Source organism: Eimeria necatrix, genomic scaffold, assembly GCF_000499385.1.
Source record: "Eimeria necatrix Houghton genomic scaffold, Enh_scaff128, whole genome shotgun sequence".
NCBI classification, from domain to species: domain Eukaryota; phylum Apicomplexa; class Conoidasida; order Eucoccidiorida; family Eimeriidae; genus Eimeria; species Eimeria necatrix.
The window spans coordinates 37,518-57,748 of NW_013654901.1; the positions used below are offsets into that span (position 1 = coordinate 37,518).

The 20,231-nt window shown below is 54.0% G+C and overlaps 4 protein-coding genes across 4 annotated transcripts; 2 read left to right on the forward strand and 2 right to left on the reverse strand.

Annotated features, from left to right (window-relative positions):
- Window positions 1–244: 244 nt before the first annotated feature.
- On the reverse strand, window positions 245–2,401 carry ENH_00009610 (hypothetical protein, conserved; the record flags this gene model as incomplete). The annotated part of the gene is made up of 1 exon (XM_013584164.1): window positions 245–2,401. The coding sequence occupies one exon, from the start codon at window positions 2,399–2,401 to the stop codon at window positions 245–247; it is 2,157 nt and encodes a 718-aa protein (XP_013439618.1).
- A 1,265-nt stretch (window positions 2,402–3,666) lies between these two features.
- On the forward strand, window positions 3,667–7,519 carry ENH_00009620 (hypothetical protein, conserved; the record flags this gene model as incomplete). Its single annotated transcript, XM_013584165.1, has 6 exons — window positions 3,667–4,375; window positions 4,615–4,924; window positions 5,350–5,555; window positions 6,087–6,237; window positions 6,543–6,843; window positions 7,244–7,519. The coding sequence occupies 6 exons, from the start codon at window positions 3,667–3,669 to the stop codon at window positions 7,517–7,519; spliced, it is 1,953 nt and encodes a 650-aa protein (XP_013439619.1).
- Window positions 7,520–9,637: 2,118 nt separating this feature from the next.
- Window positions 9,638–10,801, reverse strand: ENH_00009630 (hypothetical protein, conserved; the record flags this gene model as incomplete). Its single annotated transcript, XM_013584166.1, has 1 exon — window positions 9,638–10,801. The coding sequence occupies one exon, from the start codon at window positions 10,799–10,801 to the stop codon at window positions 9,638–9,640; it is 1,164 nt and encodes a 387-aa protein (XP_013439620.1).
- Window positions 10,802–14,512: 3,711 nt separating this feature from the next.
- Window positions 14,513–19,903, forward strand: ENH_00009640 (zinc-finger protein ZPR1, putative; the record flags this gene model as incomplete). The annotated part of the gene is made up of 5 exons (XM_013584167.1): window positions 14,513–14,728; window positions 14,952–15,546; window positions 15,755–15,925; window positions 16,196–16,308; window positions 19,835–19,903. The coding sequence occupies 5 exons, from the start codon at window positions 14,513–14,515 to the stop codon at window positions 19,901–19,903; spliced, it is 1,164 nt and encodes a 387-aa protein (XP_013439621.1).
- Between the last annotated feature and the right edge of the window lie 328 nt (window positions 19,904–20,231).

The following is a 20,231-nucleotide window of genomic DNA, read 5'->3' on the forward strand; positions in this document are numbered from 1 at the left end:
CAGCAGCACAGCAGCAGCAGGAACGCAAGCTGCTGCAGCAGCAGCACGGCAAGCCGCGGCAGCAGTAATGACGGCCGCTTTTGCTTTGCTGCAGCTGCTGCAACTTGCGCTCCTGCTGCTGCTGCAGCTCGCGCGGCTGCTGCTGCCGCAGCTTGTGCTGCTGCTGCTGTTGCTTGCGTTGCTGCTGCTGCTGCTGCTGCTGCTGCTGCGGGTGCCTTGTGGACGGCTCTGGCTGTGTCTGCAGCTACTGGGAGCGTTTCCGCCACCCTTTGCGCTTCCTGTGTCTGCTGCTGCTGCGCGGCTGCTGCTGCGCTGCTGCTGCGCTGCTGCTGCTGCCGTGCTGCTGCTGCTGCTGCTGCTGCTGCAGCTGCTGCCGCCACAGGGCCCGCCTCTCCGCCTCCGTCTGGGGGGCCCTCAGCCGGCAAATGGCCAAGTCATTAAATGCTGCAGGATGAGCAGCAAAAGGGGCCTCTAGCTGCTGCTCCCACACAAAGGGCAGCAGCAGCAGCAGCAGCAGGGCCCCCCGCGAAGGCTCCACCCACTCGCATGCACACGGCCCTGCAGCAGCAGCAGCAGCAGCAGCAGCAGCAGCAGGAGCTGCTGCGCAGCAGCAGCCGCTGCTGCTGAGCGCCCCTTCGCCCGCTGCTGCTGAGAGCGTCCCCGCCCCACGCGCTGCTGCTTCTAAGCCGCCTCCCGCTGCTGCTGCTGCTGCTGCTGCTGCTGCTGCTGCTGCTGCTGCTTGCGCGTTTGCTGCTGCTGCTTCTTTGTTCTTTTTAACAAGTCGGAAGTCCCCAAAAAGACTTCGCCGCATTTCGTAAAGAGACAAACTGTTCCCCAGCAGCACAAACCCGCGGGGGCCCCCAGACCCAACAGGGGGGCCCCCAGACCCAACAGGGGGGCCCCCAGAGTTAGGGGGGCCCCCAGACCCAACAGGGGGGCCCCCAGACCCAACAGGGGGGCCCCCAGACCCAACAGGGGGGCCCCCAGAGTTAGGGGGGCCCCCAGAGTCAGCAGGGGGGCCCCCAGAGCCAGCAGGGGGGCCCCCAGAGTTAGGGGGGCCCCCAGAGTTAGGGGGGCCCCCAGAGTCAGCAGGGGGCCCCCCAGAGTGAGGGGGGCCCCCGGAGTGAGGGGGGCCCCCAGACTCAAGGGGGCCCCCAGGTTTAAGCCTGCTATTATTAGAAGTAGAAGAGTGTGAAGGTGTGCAGCACAGGTCTGTGCTGCTGCTGCTGCTGCTGCTGCTGTCGCTGCCGAGGGGGTCGCTGCTGCTGCTGCAGCAGCAGCAGCAGCTGCTGCTGCTGCTGCTGAGCGGCTTTTGGGGCCTTCGTGCTGCAGCAAAACAGCGGCAGCAAAAAGGACTCAGCCGCAGCTCTGAGTTGAGAAGATCCCCGTAGAGGTCTGCGTCGCAGTGCGGCAGCAAATAGACCACCAGCAGCCCCCGCTGCTGCTGCTGCTGCTGCTGCTGCTGCTGCTGCTGCTGCGCTGCTGCTGCTGGCTGCGCGTCTGCTGCTGCTGCAGCAGCAAACAGCTGCTGCACCGCCAGCTTGTCTGCTGCTGTCATCACAGGGTCCTCCACGAAAGTCCGGGCCCCAGGCACCTGCAGCAGCTGCTGCAGCAGCAGCGCCAAAGCCAGCTGCAGTTTGCTGCTGCGCGCGTCGCTGCTGCTGCTGCTGCTGGGGCTTCCCAGCCCCAAACAAACCAACCCAAACTCCACCCCTCCCCACTTAAAGTCAAACGAACACGGGGGCCCCCACGGCGCTTCGGGGCCCCCAGGGGGGCCCCCAGGGGGGCCCCCGGGGGGGCCCCCAGGGGGGCCCCCGGGGGGGCCCCCAGGGGGGCTCTCAGGGGGGCCCCCGGGGGGGCCCCCAGGGGGGCTCTCAGGGGGGCCCCCAGGGGGGGCCTCGGGCCTGAGGCCTTCTGGGGGGCCCCTGGGGGGGCCCTCAGGGGCAGCTGCCTCGGGGGCCCCCTGGGGGCCCCCAGGGGGGACCTCTAGGGGGGCCCCCTGGGGGGGCCCCTCGTGGGGGGGCCCCTGGGGGGCCCCCCAAGGGGCCCCCTGAGGGTACATGGCGTGCAGCTCGAGCAGCACAGCCTGTTTGAGTTTGGACTTGGTCTCTTGCCAAAAGTCTGAGGCCTCCAGCTGAGGCTTTAAGCTGCGAACTGCTGCAGCAAGTGCTGCTGCTTCTGCTGCTTCGGGGGCCCCCGCAGCAGCGCAGCAGGGGGCCCCCAGGGCGGTCACGGGGGCCCCCGGGCCCTCATAGCGGGTGAAAACGGCAGCAAATTCGGCCCCGGGGGGCCCCCCAGGGTACAGTTTGCTGCCGCTTGGGGGCCCCCCGGGGGCCCCCCTGCCTTCTCGGGGTCTCCCCCGACGAGACACCACTTGCCACTGCCCCTCTTCTGCCGTCATAGCCAACCCTAAACCCTAAACCCTAAACCCTAAACCCTAAGCCCTAGACCGCGGCGAAGGCGCTACAGCCCGGCTGCGCATGCATTATTGGCAGCTATGCATGCATTATTAATGAATAAATGCCAAATAAAGCATTTTATTTTGTAAAAGAAGAGCAAAATATAAATATAAAGATCAAAATATAAACATAAATGCAAAGATTCCCCCAAATGGGCTCCGGGGGCCCCCGGAGTCGGAGGCGGCGCTGCGCGTTGGCCTGTAGCCCAGTATATTCAAATCTTTTTCTTTTTTTTCAGTTTTAATTTCTTTTTAAATAAAATAATTGAAATTAAAACAAATAAACAAATTTAGAAGTCCAGAAAGCCAAAGAGGGGCCCCAGTCTGCACCGGTGGGGCCCCACGGGGCCCCCTGGCCTCCCGGGGGCCCCCAGGGGTGGAGTGGTTGTGATTGCACGAGTTTTTTATTGAATTAAAGACTCATTAGTGGTTTAAATTTAATTTATTTTTATTTTTAAATTTAATTGTTTTTTATTTTTCTCAATTTGCTTCTTTATTGCAGCAGACAGAGTCGATTCGTCTGCGCTGCTGCTGAGGCGCTGCAGATCTGCAAAGCCGCAGGAGCTGCTGCTGCTGTCGGCTGCCCCATCTCTCGCATCTGCTGCTGCTGCTGCTGCTGCTGCTGCTGCTGCTGCTGCTTCTGCTGCCAGCAGTTTCGACTTTGCTTCTGGCGATCAGGAAAGCGGCGCGCACACAGGCAAGCCGGCCCCCGGCAGCAGCAGCTGCAGCAGCAGCAGCTGCAGCGGCAGCAGCTGCAGCGCAGCAGCTGCAGCAACAGCAGCTGCGGCAGCAGTAGATCTGCAGCAGCAGCAGCAACTGTGACAGCAGCAGAAACTGCAGCAGCAACACAAACTGCAGCAGCAGCAGAAACAGCAGCAGCAGCAGCAGCTCGTATTTCCGGTTCCCGCCGCTGGTTTGAACCTTGAGAAGCGGGAGCCGTGGCGTCGACCAGTTCTTGCTGCGCTGCTGCTGTTGCTGCAGCAGCAGCAGCAGCAGCAACGGCAGGAGCAGCTGCTGCTGCTGGCGGAGAAGCAGCAGCAGCAGCAGCAGCAGCAGCAGCAGCAGCAGCAGCAGCAGTAAATGCACGATAAAGACGCGCACGGGAGGCCCAGCCCATCCTTGCTGCCTCGCCTAGCCCCTCAAGCAGCACACCTAGCTGCTGCTGCTGCTGCTGCTGCTGCTGCTGCTGCGCGATGACCCTGCGGCTAATGGAGCAGCTGCTGCAGCTGCTCCATTTGCTGCTGCTGGCGCTGCTGCTGCTCTCCGCCCCACAGTTTGCCAGCAGCACAGCAGCAGCTGCAGGCCCTGAGCAAAAGCCCACGAGCTTTTCTCGGGGGGCCCCCCCAGGGGCCCCCTGGGGGGCCCCCAGGGGGGCCCCCTGGGGGGCCCCCAGGGGGGCCCCCTGGGGGGCCCCCAGGGGGGCCCCCAGGGGGGCCCCCTGGGGGGCCCCCCACGGGGTGGCAAGGTGGGTACTCACTGGGGCCCCCAGGGGGGCCCCCTTAGGGTCCACTGGGTCCAGTGCTGCATGCAAAGCAGCAGCAGGGGGCCCCCTGTCTTTTCTGTGGGCCCGGGGGGGCCCCCGGGGGCCCCTGGGGCCCCAGCTGGCAGCAGCAGCAGCAGCAGCCAGGGCAAAACAGTGGCAGCCGCTGCGGCCAGCCACTGCTGCTGCTGCTGCTGCTGCTGCTGCTGCTGCTGAAGGAGCTGCTGCTGCTGCTCCCGCGCCGGTCTTCGAGCCGTCGAGCTCCGAGAGAGCCAGCGCCTCTGAAGGGCAGCCACCTGCTGCTGCTGCTGCTGCTGCTGCTGCTGCTGCAGACTGGCAGCAGCAGCGGGGCGAGAAGGCAGCAGCACTGAAGTACCAGCAGCAGCAACTCGAGAAGCTGCTGGGCCTTTCCGATGAAGACGACAGGACCCCCTCAGGTGACCAGCCCCGCCGCATGCATGCATGCATGCATGCATGCATGCATGCAGTCCCGCATGCGAGTCCGCATGCATGCATGCATGCACTCCCGCATGCATGCATGCATGCATGCATGCATGCATGCGTAAATGCATGCACTCCCGAATGCACTCCCGCATGCATGCATGCATGCATGCAGTCCCGCATGCACTCTTGCATGCATGCATGCATGCATGCATGCATGCGTGGGGCTTTGCAGGGATGAGCGACGCGGAGTTTCTGGAGACTTTGGGGCTTGCTGCAGGAGGTGCTGCTGCTGCTGCTGCTGTGGGGCCCCGGGAGGTGGTGGGGGCCCTTCGGAAGTGGCGGCAGCAGCACCCCGTGTCTGCTGCTGCAGCGCAGCAGCTGCACAGCAAGTGGCTGGAGCTGATGCAGCGGACTTTGCTGCTGCTGCTGCAGCAGCGGGAAAGCAGCCAGCAGCGCAGCAGCAGCTGGACAAGCAAGCTGCAGCAGCTCTTCTTCGGGGGCCCTGCGCTCTCTGCTGCAGCAGCAGCAGCAGACGACTTCCTGTGAGCTGCTGCTGCCTGCAGCAGCAGCAGCAGACGACTTCCTGTGAGCTGCTGCTGCTGCAGCCCCACAGCGCAGCTCCTTCCATGCAAATGCATGCATGCATGCAAATGCATGCATGCATGCAAATGCATGCAAATACATTTAAATGCATGCAAATGCATGCGTGCAAATGCATGCATGCAAATGCATGCATGCAAATGCATGCAATTGACTGCAAATGCATGCATGCAAGTGCATGCATGCAGATGCATGCATGCAGATGCATGCATGCAAATGCATGCATGCAAATGCATGCATGCAAATGCATGCATGCAAATGCATGCATGCAAATGCATGCGTGCAAATGCATGCAAATGCATGCATGCAAGTGCATGCATGCAAATGCATGCAAGCGCATGCATGCGTTGTGCTGCTGCTGCTGCAGTGCGCATGCACCGAGCGAGCTGGACCCGGCCTATGCCGAAGGCCCTGGCCTTCCGAAGGCCTTTGGGGCTTTGGCAGCTCAAGTCCGCGCGGAGCAGCAGCAGGCCCGAAGGGCCCCCAGCTTCCTGCAAAGGTCAGCAGCAGCAGCAGCAGCAGCAGCAGCAGCAGCAGCAGCAGCAGCAGCAGCAGCAGCAGCAGCAGCAGCAGGTGCAGCAGCAGCGGCAGCTACGTTTGTCTGCGTGGGGGCTTTGCTTCTGGCTTTAAGGCCGCAGCTGCTTCTTTTTTGTAGCTCCGCAGTTCTTCCGTCTTTGCATGCATTCTCTCCATGCATGCATGCATGCATGCACACATGCATGCATGCATGCACTAATGCATGCACAAATGCATGCATGCACAAATGCATGCATGCATGCATGCATGTATTTATGTCTGTGCCTTTACCCTGCTGTGGCAGCCCAGCGTGGCTGGCCTGAGTTGGCTGGTTGGCCCCTGGGGGCCCCCCGGGGGCCCCCTGGGGCCCCTTGGGGGCCCCCAGGGGCCCCCCGGGGGCCCCTTGGGGGCCCCCAGGGGCCCCCTTGTTGGTTCTTGAGTAGTTAAGAGAGGCTGGGGCCCCCCCTGGGTCTCAGATCTGTTGACTTTGTCCCCTTTCTCCCGCCTTCTGTGCTGCCTTTGTCCCGCGACTCTCTCGCGCAAGCTGCTGCTGCTGCTGCTGCTGCTGCTGCTGCTGCTGCGCTGCAGGCTGGGGGCCTCGGCGAAGCACTTTCTCCCGCTGCTGGCAGCAGCAGCAGCAGCACCTCGAGCAGCACCCACAGCCCTCGTTGCTGCGGGGGCCCTCGCGGCCCGCCTCATCCGCGGCGAGCCGCCGCGGCCGCAGACCCAGGGGCCCCCCGTGAGCTGCTGCTGCTGCTGCTGCTGCTGCTGCTGCTGCTGCTGCTGCTGCTGGTGGCGCTCTTGTCTTCTTTGCTGCTGCTGCCGTTCCGCTTCTGGCGCTCTGCTCTTGCTTTGCTGCTGCAGATGCTGCTGCGGGCGCTCCTCTCTTGCTTTGCTGCTGCTGCGCGGGCCTCTGCTGCTGCTGCTGCTGCTGCTGCTGCTGCTGCTGCTCGTGCCCCTATAGAAGCTCGTGTGTCTCTGCAGCACAGCTAAACGTAAGAGACTCTGACCCGTGTCAGTTGCTGCTGCTGCGATCCTCCGCAGGCCTCCCCAGGCGCCCCAGGAACCCCAGATGCCCTGGGGGCCCCCGGGGCCCCCGGGGCCCTGGGGGCCCCCGGGGCCCGGGGCCCCCGGGGCCCTGGGGGCCCCCGGGGCCCTGGGGGCCCCCGGGGCCTTGGGGGCCCCCGGGGCCCCCGGGGCCTTGGGGGCCCCCGGGGCCCCCGGGGCCCTGGGGGCCCCGGGGCCCCCAGGGCAGCAGCCGCTGCGCGCGCTGTGTCAGATTGCGGGGGTTTTGGGGCTGCATGCGCTGGTGGGGGGGGCGTCGGCCTATTTGTGCTGGAAGGTGGTGGGTGTTTGCTGCTGCTGCTGCTGCTGCTGCTGCTGCTGCAGCTGCTGCTGCTGCTGCTGCTGCTGCTGCTGCAGCTGCTGCTGCTGCTGCTGCTGCTGCGCTAAGGGCAGGTAGCTAGCGTTTGTGCTGCTGGCGCTGCAAGGGTAGCTTAGGACTCAGGAGGGCTGTCTGTGTTTGGGATTTAGGGCTAGGGTTTAGGGTTTAGGGTTTAGGGTTTAGGGTTTAGGGTTTAGCTTGAGGAGAGCCGCCCAGGCCCTGGCCAGAACGTGATGCGGCCAAGTGTCTCACGGACGTGTTCACTGCTGCTGCTTTGCTGCTGCTGCTGCTGCTTTGCCGTGCCGCTACCGCCCCGCCGCTGCTGCTGCTGCTGCTGCTGCTGCTGCTGCTGCTGCTGCAGGCTGGTCTGGGCGCGTGGATCTCTCTGCGGGGTCTTGCTGCGGGCTCCGTAATAGCGCAGTGGTGGCTGGCGTCTGCGCTGCACCGCCTGCAGCCGTCTGCTGCTGCTGCAGCGCAGCAGCAGCAGCAGCAGCAGCAGCAGCGGCTGCTGCCGGGGCTGGAAGCTGCTGCTGCGGAAAGCCCCGAAGACATGGAAGCTCTGGAGGCTCGAGGGGGAAAAGAATGGCTTTTTGATGACCCCGAATTTCCGCTGGGGTTCAGAGACGAAGACAACTGAACAAACTTCCAATTTGCTGCAGCAGCCTCCCTTTGCACGCATGCATGCATGCATGCATGCATGCATGCATGCGTGCATGCATGCATGCATGCATGTATGCATGCATGCATGCGTTCACGCGCTGGGTGCAGGCATGCATGCGCGGGCTGCATGCATGCGCTGGCTCCGTGCGTGCACTGGCCGCATGCATGCATGCATGCACTGGCCGCATGCATGCATGCATGCACTGGCTGCATGCATGCATGCATACTGGCTTCATGCATGCATGCACTGGCTGCATGCATGCATGCATGCACTAGCTGCATGCATGCATGCATGCATGCATGCATGCATGCATGCTGGCTTTTGGCTTTTTATTGAAGGGCCTCTTGTGCATGCAAAGTGCAGCAAAGCGCATGCAGCTCATTGGCCAGTCCGCTATTTATTTATTTTCAACTTTTTGCATTTTTGCAATAATTGAAAATGCATTATTTGCATTAATTAAATCGTTTTACTTGCATTAATTAAATCGTTTTATTTGCAATAATTAAATCATTTTATTTGCATTAATTAAAGCACTTTGTTTGCATTAATTAAATACACTTTTGAATTAATTAAATGCATTTTGAATTAATTAAATGCATTTTGAATCAATTAAATGCATTATGCATCATTTAAATGCATTTTGAATTAATTAAATTACATTTTTGAATCAATTAAATGAATTTTGAATTAATTAAATGAATTTTGAATTAATTAAATGCATTTTGAATTAATTAAATGCATTTTGAATTAATTAAATGCATTTTGAATTAATTAAATGCATTTTGAATTAATTAAATTATATTTTTGAAATAATTAAATGCATTTTTGAAATAATTAAATGCATTTTTGAATTAATTAAATTACATTTTTGAATTAATTAAATGCATTTTGCATTAATTAAATGCATTTTGAATTAATTAAATTACATTTCCGAATTAAAAGTCCCAAAGACTCGAAATATGACTAAGACAAATGTTGCAGGCTTAGCTGCTGCTGCGCCCACAGCCTCAAAGACTCCGTGCAGCACAAAATCACACATTAAGTTTGCTGCTGCGCAGCAGCGCAGCAGCACAGTTCGTGCTGCTGCAGCTGCTGCAGCAGCTGCAGCAGCTGCAGCAGCTGGGCTCGCGCTGCTGCGCTGCAGCGCAGCGGCGCTGCTGCTGCGCAGCAGCAGACGGGCTCGCGCTGCTGCGCTGCGGCGCAGCAGCACACCAATCCGTGCTGCTGCGCTGCAGCGCAGCAGCTGCTGCGCTGCTGCGCTGCAGCAGACATCTAGCAGCAATATCTCTTTGCCCTCCGACTAAGTGGGACTTTTGCTGCTGCTCGCTTTGCGGACACACCAGCAGCAAACGCGGGCACGGGGTGTATGGGCACCTTTCAGGTGTATAGGCACCTCTCAGGTGTACGTACACCTCAGGTGTATGGGCACCTCTCAGGTTTATAGGCACCTCTCAGGTGTACGTACACCTCAGGTGTATGGGCACCTCTCAGGCGTATAGGCAGCTCCTCAAGTGTACCGGCACCTCAGGTGTATGGGCACCTCTCAGGTGTACAGGCACCTCCTCAGGTGTATAGTCACCTCTCAGGTGTATAGGCACCTCCTCAGGTGTATAGGCACCTCCTCAGGTGTATGGGCATCTCCTCAGGTGTATAGGCACCTCCTCAGGTGTATAGGCACCTCCTCAGGTGTATAGGCACCTCCTCAGGTGTACTGGAAGCTGAGGTGAGCGTGCACCTGAGCTCAACAGCAGCAGCAGCAGCAGCAGCAGCAGCAGCAGCCGCAGCAACAGCAGCTCTGCTGCTGGAAAAGTCGCGGGCGCCCGAAAGTGTTTGTGGCTGCATGCATGCAGCAGCAAGTTGGGGCTTCTCCTGTTGCTGCGCTGCTGCTGCTGCTGCTGCATGCATGCAAATAGCTGCACGCGCCTCCCTCTCCTCCTCCTCCAGCAGCAGCAGCAAGAGCAGCAGCAGCAGCAGCAGCAGCAGCAGCAGCCCTTCCGGCCTCAGCAGCCCCCTCCTGCACCTCCGCCTCCGTCTTCTCCGCAGCAGCAGCAGCAGCAGTGCCGCTGCTGCAGCAGCAGCAGCAGCAGCAGCAGCTCAGGCGAGTCTTTTGCGCTTGCGCGGCGGCGGCTGCTGCTGCTGCTGCTCCGCGCTGCGTGCTGCAGCAGCTTTTTTTGCTGCTTCCGCAGCAGCAGCAAGGGCCCCCTCGAGGGCCCCCAGGGGCCCCTTTAGCTGCTCGAGTTTGGGGCCCTTGGCTCTAAGAAAAGCAACTTGGGAAAGAAACTGCTGCGCTGCACTGACTTCGAGGGCCCCCGGGGGGCCCCCCTGGGGGCCCCCCTGGGGGCCCCCCTGGGGGCCCCCCTGGGGGCCCCCCCGGGGGCCCCCCGCTGCAGCAGCGGCCTCGAACTGCTGCAGCGCAGCAGCAACTTCGCGGCGCTGCTGCGCGAAGGCCGTGCTGCACTCGTGCTGCAGCAGCTCGAGGCGAGCAGCAAACTGAGAGACAACAGCAGCAGCAAGAGAAGAGACTTCTGCTGCTTCGGGGGGCGTCAGCTGCAGCGTGAGTTTTTCCACAAGTTCTGTCCAAGTTTGCTGCACCTCCTGGAGGCCCCAGGAGTCCTGCAGCAGCAAAAAGCTGCTTTCTGCTGCGTCTGCTGCTGCAGCAGACACCAGTTTGCTGCTGTAAAGACAAGACAGGGCCTCGCGGTACCGCCGCGAGATCGTGCTGCAGTGTTCGCTGTAAGCAGCAGCAGCAGCAGCAAACAGTTCCGGCAGTTCGCTGCGCAGGCTGTCGAGCTCCGCGAGCAGCTGCTGCTGCTGCTGCTGCTGCTGCTGCTGCTGCTCTGCAGCAGCAGCAGCGGCGCCGCGCGCGCGGGGGGGGGCCCCCGGGGGGGGCCCCACGCGCCGCAGCGCGAAGTTCGCCACCAGGGCCCCCACTGCAGCAGCAGTCAGCAGCAGGGGCCCCACAGGCAGCCGCCGCCGCTGCTGCCGCCGCGAGGGGCCCCGGGGGGCCCCCAGGAGGGCCTCCACGGGGGCCCCCAGGCCCGCGGGGCCCTGCAGCCCGTCCACCACCAGGTCCAGCTGCTCCAGCTGCAGCAGCTGCTGCTCCTGCTGCTGCTGCTGCTGCTCAGCAGCAAGCCCCAGCCCCGGCCGCAGCCGCCGGCTGGGGCCCAGGGCCCCCCCGCTGCAGCGCAGCAGCAGCAGCGAACCCACCCACAGCCACCACCCCACAACCCGGGGCCCCACAAGTTTAAATGCTGCCATTTTGTTTAAAAAGACCTTTTGTTAAGCCAGCTGGGGCCCCACACTTGCTGCGGGCCGGGGCTCCAGCCGCCGCGACTGCTGCTGCCCGAGCGCGGCGATTCCGGGGCCCCCGAAGCCCAAATAAAAACAAAACCTTTTTAAAATATTAATTTGACAAAATAAACTCCAAAGAGGCGGCCGGGGCTGCTGCTGCTGCTGCTGCGGGCTGCGCTGGGCGCGCGAGCAGCAGCAGCACGCTGCAGACCTCGCTGCGCTGCTGCTGCTGCTGCTGCTGCTGCTGCGGGCCGCACGAACTCGCCGCCGCGCCCGTGCTTCTCCGCAACTCCAATTGCCTTTAATCCCTCTTTTGCAAAAAGAAAAAAACTAATTCAAGCTGCTGCTGCCTCCCGCTGCTGCTGCAGCAGCAGACGCATGCGCGCTGCAGTCGCTCCCTGGCACTGCATCGAAAGCGGCTGCGCCCGGCTGTCTCGACACCCCGACGCCCCCGCCCGCATTATGTTTGCAAACTTCAAAATCATTATTTCAAATTGTTTTTATTTGTTTTTAATTCAATAACTCCGCGTTTCACCCGCGGCGCGAAGCCGCAGCCGCCGCTGCAGGCTCTGCAGCCTCCCAAGCGGCGACCGTGAGCGCCGCCGCGGCCGCGCCTCCCAGAGAAACAAAACGCCCACAAAACTGCAAAATTATTCAATTAAATTAAATTAAATATTTAATTTAATCAAATTCAAGTGTTATTCCCCGCAAAGACTCGCGGCTTCTCGGGAACCCGCGGCTCCGTGACCCACTCCGGGCGGTCGCACCCGCCTCCCAGCAACCCCTCAAGTTTCAGCTTCCGGCCCACAAAAAAAAGATTTAATTTAATTTATTTCCAAAGTTTTATTTATTTCGCATTATTAATTCAATAAAAGCCCCAAAATCGGCCCTTTCGCGGGCCAAGTGGCGGCGGCAGCGGCTGCAGCACTCGCGCCGGGTGTCTGGCCAGGGCCTGGGGGCCCCCCCTGAAATTCAAAGCAGTAACTTAATTTGCTGCAGCTGGGGGGCCCCCAAAGCCTCATAAGGCCAGATTGGGGGCCCCTAAACCCTCTGGGGGGCCCCTCTGCTGCAGCGCCAGCGCTGTGGGCCCCCGAGGGGCCTTTTGCTTCCACTGCAGCAAATGGCTGCGCGAGCTGCTGCCGCAGCAAAAGTGCCTAGGGCACTCTTAGCCCCAAGGGCCCCCCAAGGGCCCCCAGGGGCCCCCAGGGGGCCCCAGGGGGCCCCAGGGGGCCCCAGGGGGCCCTGGCTGGGGTTTTGTAGCTCATTTAAAAGAATAAAAAGGGCGCCTAAAGCCTCATTTAAAAAGCAAAGAAAGAAGCAGCAAAGCTGCAGCAATTTAAAACTTCAAAGCAGCAAAAGAAGCAGCTGCTGCAGCCCCCAAACCCTACTAGTCTTGCTGCTGCAGCACTTGCGCTGCAGCAGTGGTCTGTGGGGCCCCTGTGGGGCCCCACAGACCACTGGTGCAGCAGCCGCTGGGGCCCCACAGGGAGGGGGGCCCCCCTTGGGGGCCCCTCTTGGGGGCCCCAACTTGGCAGCTTTTGAAGAAGCTTTAAAGGCTTTGCTGCACCCAGGGGCCCCACAGCAGCAAAAGAGTCACTTGGAGATAATTGGAAGCAAATTAACTTCTTCTTTTGCCCTCTACTTCGTGCTGCTGGGGCCCCACAGCTGCTGCTGGGGCCCCACAGCTGCTGCTGCTGGGGCCCCACAGCTGCTGCTGGGGCCCCACAGCTGCTGCTGCTGGGGCCCCACAGCTGCTGCTGGGGCCCCACAGCTGCTGCTGCTGGGGCCCCACAGTTGCTGCTGCTGGGGCCCCACAGTTGCTGCTGGGGCCCCACACCCCACAGTTGCGTGGGATCGTCTCCAGCGATCCCAGTCTGATGTGGATTTGTGGGGCCGCTGCTGTTTGCTTCTGAATTGATTTTTATTATCTCAACTTGTTGCTTTTAATCAAACCCGAGAGTAAACCCTAAACCCTAAACCCTAAACCCTAAACCCTAAACCCTAAACCCTAAGCCCTTTCTTCCTCTCGCTTTTGGCTTGTGCGAGACGCCCCCCTCCACCCGTTGAATCGTAGACCCTAAACCCTAATCCCTTAACCCTAAACCCTATACCCTAAACCCTAAACCCTAAACCCTAAACCCTAAACCCTAAACCCTAAACCCTAACCCGATAAAAGAGCAGCTGGGACGCAGGAGCTGGTTCGAAGGCAAATTTAGACTTTATGCGCCTCCAAATGCTTAGCAGCAAAATGGCATGCTGCTGCTGCAGCTGCTGCTGCAGCAAAAGCCCCTTTTGCTGCAGCAGTGCTTAAGCAACTCCTGCATAAGGGGCCCCGGGGGGCCCCCTGGGGGGCCCCCCGGGGCCCCCCGCTGGGGGCCCCTGGGGGCCCCCAGTGGGACTTATGGGGCTTTTGCAGCTTCGTTTGCAACTTTAAATGCATTTAAAATTAAATATTTTGAAATTCAATTTAATTCAAACAAATAAACTTGATGATGTGGGGCCCCACAGCAGCTGCGGCCTATTTGCTGCTTCTTAATTTTGAAATTAATTAAAAGACTTTTAATAAATTAAAGTGGCAGCAAACTCTGCCTTTTAGGATGAAGAAGTTCTGCAGCAGAAAGCAGAAGTTTGGAATTCTTATCTTCAACTTTTATTTTATTTTTCTTTAATTTTCTCCTTTGCTGTTCAGTTCAAAGAAGCATGCATGCACCTACTCCGCAGCACTGCAGCAGCACTGCAGCAGCACTGCAGCAGCACTGCAGCAGCACTGCAGCAGCACTGCAGCAGCACTGCAGCAGCACTGCAGCAAAGAAGTATTGTAACTTTGGCTCTTTGGCCCCTCAAGCCACAGCGGCCAGAAGCCAGCGTAGGAGAGTTTGTGCATGCAGTGAAGAGATATTCAACTTGGAATCTGACAGCTCTAAAGTTGCATTTAAATCTCCAAAATGGAGAAGTTTTGTCTTTTAATAAACTTAATTAAGGCCTGGAGAGAAGCAAAGTGAGAAATATTGCAAAAGGGGAAAATTTGAATTGAATGCGCGCCGGAAGCAGCCACTGAATGCAAGTCAGTGGCCATTGAATTGAGCCTTCCCGCGCAGCAAATTGGAGGAAATCTGAATTGTTGAATAAAATTCGAAACAATAAAACATTCAGTGTCATTCAATGTCTGCTGAAGCGGCTTTTCTTCAAAGCTTTCCCGAAGTTTCCCTGCAGAGGCTCTGCTGCCTGCCGCGCGCGCAGCCGCAGATCTCGCGGAGTTCTCCCGTAAAGCTGGCTCTCTGACATTGCAAAAAACTCTTTTCAGAATATAAAAGTCCAATTTGAATGATTTCACCAGAGCTATTCAAACTGCAGGCGAGCAGAAGGCTGCATATCGGTGAAGCCTCGAGAACTTGAAAGCTGAACAGCACAAGGCCACCCACGCAGGGGGCTTCTCCCTCACCTCTTAATTTTCATTTTAAAATAAATATAAAGAAAATGCCCAAGTAAAGATTCGGCTTACATGCAAAAGAACACCACCACCTCACACGCAGTTGTGGGGCCCTGGGGCCCCCGGTCGGGCTGCTGCATACATTGACTGCTTCGAGGCGAAGAGGCGGGCTTTACACCCTTCGCAGCCGGCGTTTTTGTGCATTTAAAGTCGATTTATTTTGCAATTTGCGTTTAGTTCTTTACAGGATGTCTCAGGAGGCGGCGGTGGGGCCCCCGGGCGAGTCCGGGAAGGCCGCGGAAGAAAGCGACAGCTTGCTGGACTGCGTGAATCGGATAACTTCTTTGTGTCCGAACTGCGAAGAAAATGGGGAAACGCTCATTTTATTGCACCGAGTTCCTCATTTCAAGGACTTGTTGATATCCTCGTTCAGCTGTCCGCACTGCAACTACGCGAACCGAGAGGTAAGGAAAGCTGCACAGGAAGCTGCACAGGCAGCCGCATCTCTCTGCAGCTTTGCTTCGTTTTCCAGCCGTTTCCTTCGGCTTTTTTTTAATTTTTAATTGCATTTCGAAGCAGTGAAGAGCAATTGAGTGGAGATCGCGGGAAAGGGCGGAGTTAGCCGGAGTTTCGGCGAAGTTCAAGTTCAGGATTTGCGGCGGCGCGGGCGCGATCTGCTGCGCGCAGGTGCAAACCGCCGGCAGTTTGGCCCCCAAAGGCGTTCATATTGAGTGCAAAGTGACTTCTCCGTTGGATTTGAACCGCCAAGTGGTGCGGAGCGAACACTGTCGAGTGGAAATCCCGGAAGTTGAACTCGAAGTGCCGGCCTCGCGGGCGCGCGCGGAGCTGAACACAGTCGAGGGTCTCGTGGATTCTTTCGCGGAAAACCTCAAGTTCGCCGCTCTTTACCAACTCCAGCTCGAAGAAAAGGAAAAGGCGCAGCAGCTCTCCCGCCTCGCCCGCAGACTCAAAGCCATGGCTGCGGGGCAGCAGCCCTTCCGCCTGGTGCTGGAGGACCCCAGCGGCAACAGCTACGTGGAGAGCCTGTCTCTGGCTGCGGACAAGCAGCAGGAGGCTGCGCACAAGCTCGAAGACGCTGCTGCTGCTGCTGCTGCTGCTGCTGCTGCGGGCAGCAGCAGCGGGCCGCGGGAAGAGGCTGGCGCCGCCCCGCAAGGCCCGCAGCCGCTGCAGCGCGCCGACAGCCGCCTCCTTGTGAGGCACTTCGAAAGGACGAAGGAGCAGCTGCATGCAATGGGGTACTTCGAGGCCCAAGAAGCCCCAGGTGCGCCCCAGCAGCAGCAGCAGCAGCAGCAGCAGCAGCAGCAGCAGCAGCAGCAGCAGCAGCAGCAGCAGCAGCAGCAGCAGCAGCAGCGGCAGCGGCAGCGCACCTGTGTTGCGGCTAAGTCCACGCAGCAATTGGGGGCCCCAGTAAGGGCCCAAGGGGGGCCCCCTGCCAGGGCTTTTCAGGGGTGCTGCTGACTTGTGCGCAGACGAAGGGGCCCCCGAGGCAGAGGAAGCTGCAGCAGCAGCAGCAACAGCAGCAGCAGCAACAGCAGCAGAAGACGAAGCAGCTCTCAAAGAAGAGGCCCTTTTGCTGCCAGTGGAATGCCCGCACTGCGGCTGCAGCACGACCAACAAAGTCTGCCAAGTCAACATTCCAGGTGCAGCAGCAAGCAGCAGCAAGCAGCAGCAAGCAGCAGCAAGCAGCAGCAAGCAGCAGCAAGCAGCAGCAAGCAGCAGCACTTGTGAATTTTTCTGAATTTGTCAGTTTAGCGTCTTAAAAAAGCCAGAAGCAGCAAAATGCGGAAGTGTTGTTTGTAATAAATGAAAACTTCCTCACTTTGCGGCTTTTGCTGCTGCTGCACTTCGCGGCTTTTGCTGCTGCTGCTCTTTGCGGCTTTTGCTGCTGCTGCTGCTGCTGCTCTTTGCAGGTTTCCGCGAGTGTCTCATCTTCGCCTTTTGCTGCCCCAACTGCGGGGCGAAGAACTCCGAAATAAAAGCAGCAGGCGCCTACGGCTTGGCTGCGCGAAGGTGGATTCTGACGGTGAAGCTTTCCCGCGTTGCTGCTGCTGCTGCTGCTGCTGCTGCTGCTGCTGCTGCAGCGGGCAGCAGCAGCTGCTGCTGCTGCTGCTGCTGCTGCAGCATTTTCGAGAGCCAAAAGTGCGCGAGTGTGAGCTGCGGCTGCTGCAGGTGGAGGGCCCCGAAGACTTGAACAGAGATGTGCTGAAGGGCGACACGGCCTCAGTCGAAATCCCCAGTTTGGACTTTTCCATGGAGGGCGGCGCAGAAGCTGGTGAGCTTCGAAGCTGCAGCAGCAGCAGCAGCTGCTGCAGCTGCTGCAGCAGCAGCAGCTGCAGCAGCTGCTGCTGACTTGCTGCTGGTTTGCTGCTGCTCAGTTTGCAAAGAAGTGTCGCTTTCCCGCGGTTTCCGGCAGCGCTTTCCGCGCGCGCTGCGGTGTACGTACACCGCGCGGAGTGCTGCAGTTTGCCTCCAAAAAAGTTCAAAAGTGTTTTGCAGAAATTTTAATTTTTAAATTGTTTTGTTTTGCAGGAACTTTAAAGTGTTTTGTTTTGCAAAACTTTAACTTTAAAAGTGTTTTGTTCTGCAGAATCTTTAACTTTTAAAAATGCTTGTTTGCAGAACTTTGGCTCTTCAAAAGTGTTTTGTTTTGCAGAACTTTAACTTTAAAATTGTTTTATTTTGCAAAACTTTAATTTAAAAATATTTATTTGCAAAACTTTAATTTAAAACTTTCAAAATATTTATTTTGCAAAACTTTGAACATTTATTTGCAGGAACTTTAAGATTGTTTTATTTTGCAAAATTTTAAAAACATTTATTTGCAAAACTTTAATTAAAAACTTTTAAAAGTATTTATTTTTAAAACTTAATTTAAAACTATTTATTTTGCAAAACTTAATTTAAAACTATTTATTTTTAAAACTTAATTTAAAAGTATTTATTTTTAAAACTTAATTTAAAACTATTTATTTTTAAAACTTAATTAAAAAGTATTTATTAATTTAAAACTATTTATTTTAAAACATTTATTTGCAGGAACTTTGACAACAGTGGAGGGGCTGTTGAAGGCGCTGGCGGACGGACTTAGCGAAAGTGTGCCCTTTGCGAGTGGGGACTCCGCCGCAAAAACTTCGAAAAAAAAAATTGAATTTATTTGCAAAGAACTTCGCAGAATGCAAGAAGGACTTTTCGACGTTTTTCCTTTTAAAGTTATTCTCAATGACCCCGCGGACTTGTCTTTTGTGGCGCTGCGCGCAGCAGCAGCAGCAGCACCAGCAGCAGCAGCAGCAGCAGCAGCAGCAGCGGCGGCGCAGCCGGGAGCAGCAGCAGCAGCAGCAGCAGCAGCGGAGGCGGCGCAGCCCGCAGCAGCAGCAGCAGCAGCAGCAGCAGCAGCAGCAGCAGCAGCAGCAGCGCCAGCGCGAGTGGACGCCTCCACCCACGTAGACGGCGACGCAGCAAGGGCTCTTGCTGCTGCTGCTGCAGCAGCAGCAGCAGCACCGGAAGCAGCAATTAGTGAAGAAGAACTCCAACGCAAACTCCAAGAGGCTCAGCCAGGAGAAGTCCTTTGGAGCTCCAAACTTGACGAAACTCTCGTGAGTTTTTTTGAAATAAATCCTTTTTAAATAAAATGTTTTTGTTTTTATTTGTCAAGTAATTAATTTCCTTTTTTAAAATGTTTTTGTTTTATTTGTCAAGTAATTAATTTCCTTTTTTCCAAAATGTTTTTGTTTTTATTTGTCAAGTAATCACTTTTCTTCTTTTCCAAAATAAAATGTTTTTGTTTTTATTTGTCAAGTAATTAGTTTTATTGTTTTCCAAAATAAAATGTTATTTGCTTTTATTTGTCAAGTAATTAATTTCCTTTTTTTCAAAAGAAAATGTTATTTGCTTTTATTTATCAAGTAATTACTTTTCTTATTTTCCAAAATAAAAATGTTGTTGTTTGCTTTTATTTGTCAAATAATTCTTCTTCTTATTCTGCAAAATAAAACATCATTGTTTGCTTTTATTTATCAAGTAATTAACTTTCTTATTTTGCAAAATGTTGTTTGCTTTTATTTGTCAAATAATTCATCTTTTTGTTTTCTGAAATAAATGTTATTATTTGCTTTTATTTGATAAATAAAACAATTTTATTTTGCAAAGTAAAACGCCTTTCTGTTTGCTGTTATTTATGAAATGAAGAATTATATTTGAACATTTTTATTTTTAAAAGTAAAATATTTTTATTATTTATTTTTTCAAAAATAATATTTGCTTTATTTCTTAAAATATGTTTCATTATTATTTGCTTTTATTCATTAAACAATTATTTTTATTTCGCGAAATAAAAACAAAAACATTTTTCATAAACAAAAAACAAATAATAATTTGCTTTTTATTTGCGAAATAATGTTTTATTTTTAAGAAAGAAATCCCACTATATTCTTATTTTGGAGAGCAAAACATTATTATTTTATTTATGGAAATTATATTTTATTTTGCAAAACAAAACATTTTTAATTGTGAAATAATGTTTTATTTTGGAAAATAATACAGACTGCTTTTATAATATATTTTATTTGCAGAATAAAACATTTTTATTTTATTTTGAAAAATAAAGAAATTATATTATTTGTGTTTTATTTTGCAAATGAAATATTATTATTATTTGTTTTGTTTTCCGAAGTAAAGCATTATTATTTATTTATTTATTTATTTATTTATTTATTTTATTTGAAGTGGAAGATTTTATTTTTGTTTTATTTTGCAAAGTAAAACATTACAATTTGTTAATGAATAACATTTTATTTTAAGTAAAAGATTTTTATTAATGTTTATTTGTTTGTGAATAATATTTTATTTTTAGATTAAAACAAAAGTAATATATCTTTTATTTGCATAACAAAAATAATATCTTTTGCTTTGAAAAGTAAAAGCAATAATAATATAATGCATTTGATTTTGCAAAATAAAGGATGTTAATTATAAATAATATATTTTATTTTGCAAAATAAAATATGTTAATTATGAATAATATATTTTATTTTGCAAGATAAAATATATTATTTAATTTTGCATTTAATTTTGCAAAATAAAAGATATTATATTATAAATAACTTATTCTGAAAGATAAAATATTTTATTTTATTTTGCAAAATGAAAGGCATCATATTTTCAATATTTTGTTTCGCAAAATAAAATAAATAAAAGAAATTATTTTATTTTGCAAGACAAAAGAAATTATTTAACTTTGCAAAAATAAAAGAAATTATGTTTTTAATTTTTGCTATTTTGCAAAATAAATCATATTTTTAATTTTTTTTGCAAAATAAATTACATTTTCAATTTTATTTTGCAAAATAAATTATACTTTTATTTTTAGTTTCCAAAACAAAAGAAATTATATTTTTAATTCTGTTATTTTGCAAAATAAATTACATTTTCAATTTTATTTTGCAAAATAAATTATACTTTTATTTTCAGTTTGCAAAACAAAAGAAATTATATTTTTAATTTTGCAAAATAAATTATATTTTCATTTTAAATGGATTTCTGTTTTGCTGCAGACAGTGGAAGTGTACAAAAGAACTCGGGAGCAAGACGACTCGCTGGGGCTGTTGGACATGAAGACTTAAAAGAAAATAAACTTTTAAAACAATAATTCCAATTAACTCCACTGGACTTTGTTCTATTTTCCCACACCTCTAGCAGCAGCAGCAGCAGCAGCAGCAGCAGCAGCAGCAGCAGCGCAGCAGCAGCAGCAGCAGCAGCGCAGCAGCAGCTGCGGCTGCGCCGCTGCTCCCAGGTGTCTAGACGGCAGGTGTCTGCCCTCGCCTTTGCAAGAGAAGGCGAAGAGCTGCGAAGTGTCTTCGCACTTCTTTTCAAACTGCAGCAGCAGCAGCAGCAGCAGCAGCAGCAGCAGCAGCAGCAGCAGCAGCAACAGCAACAATAAATTAATTTGTT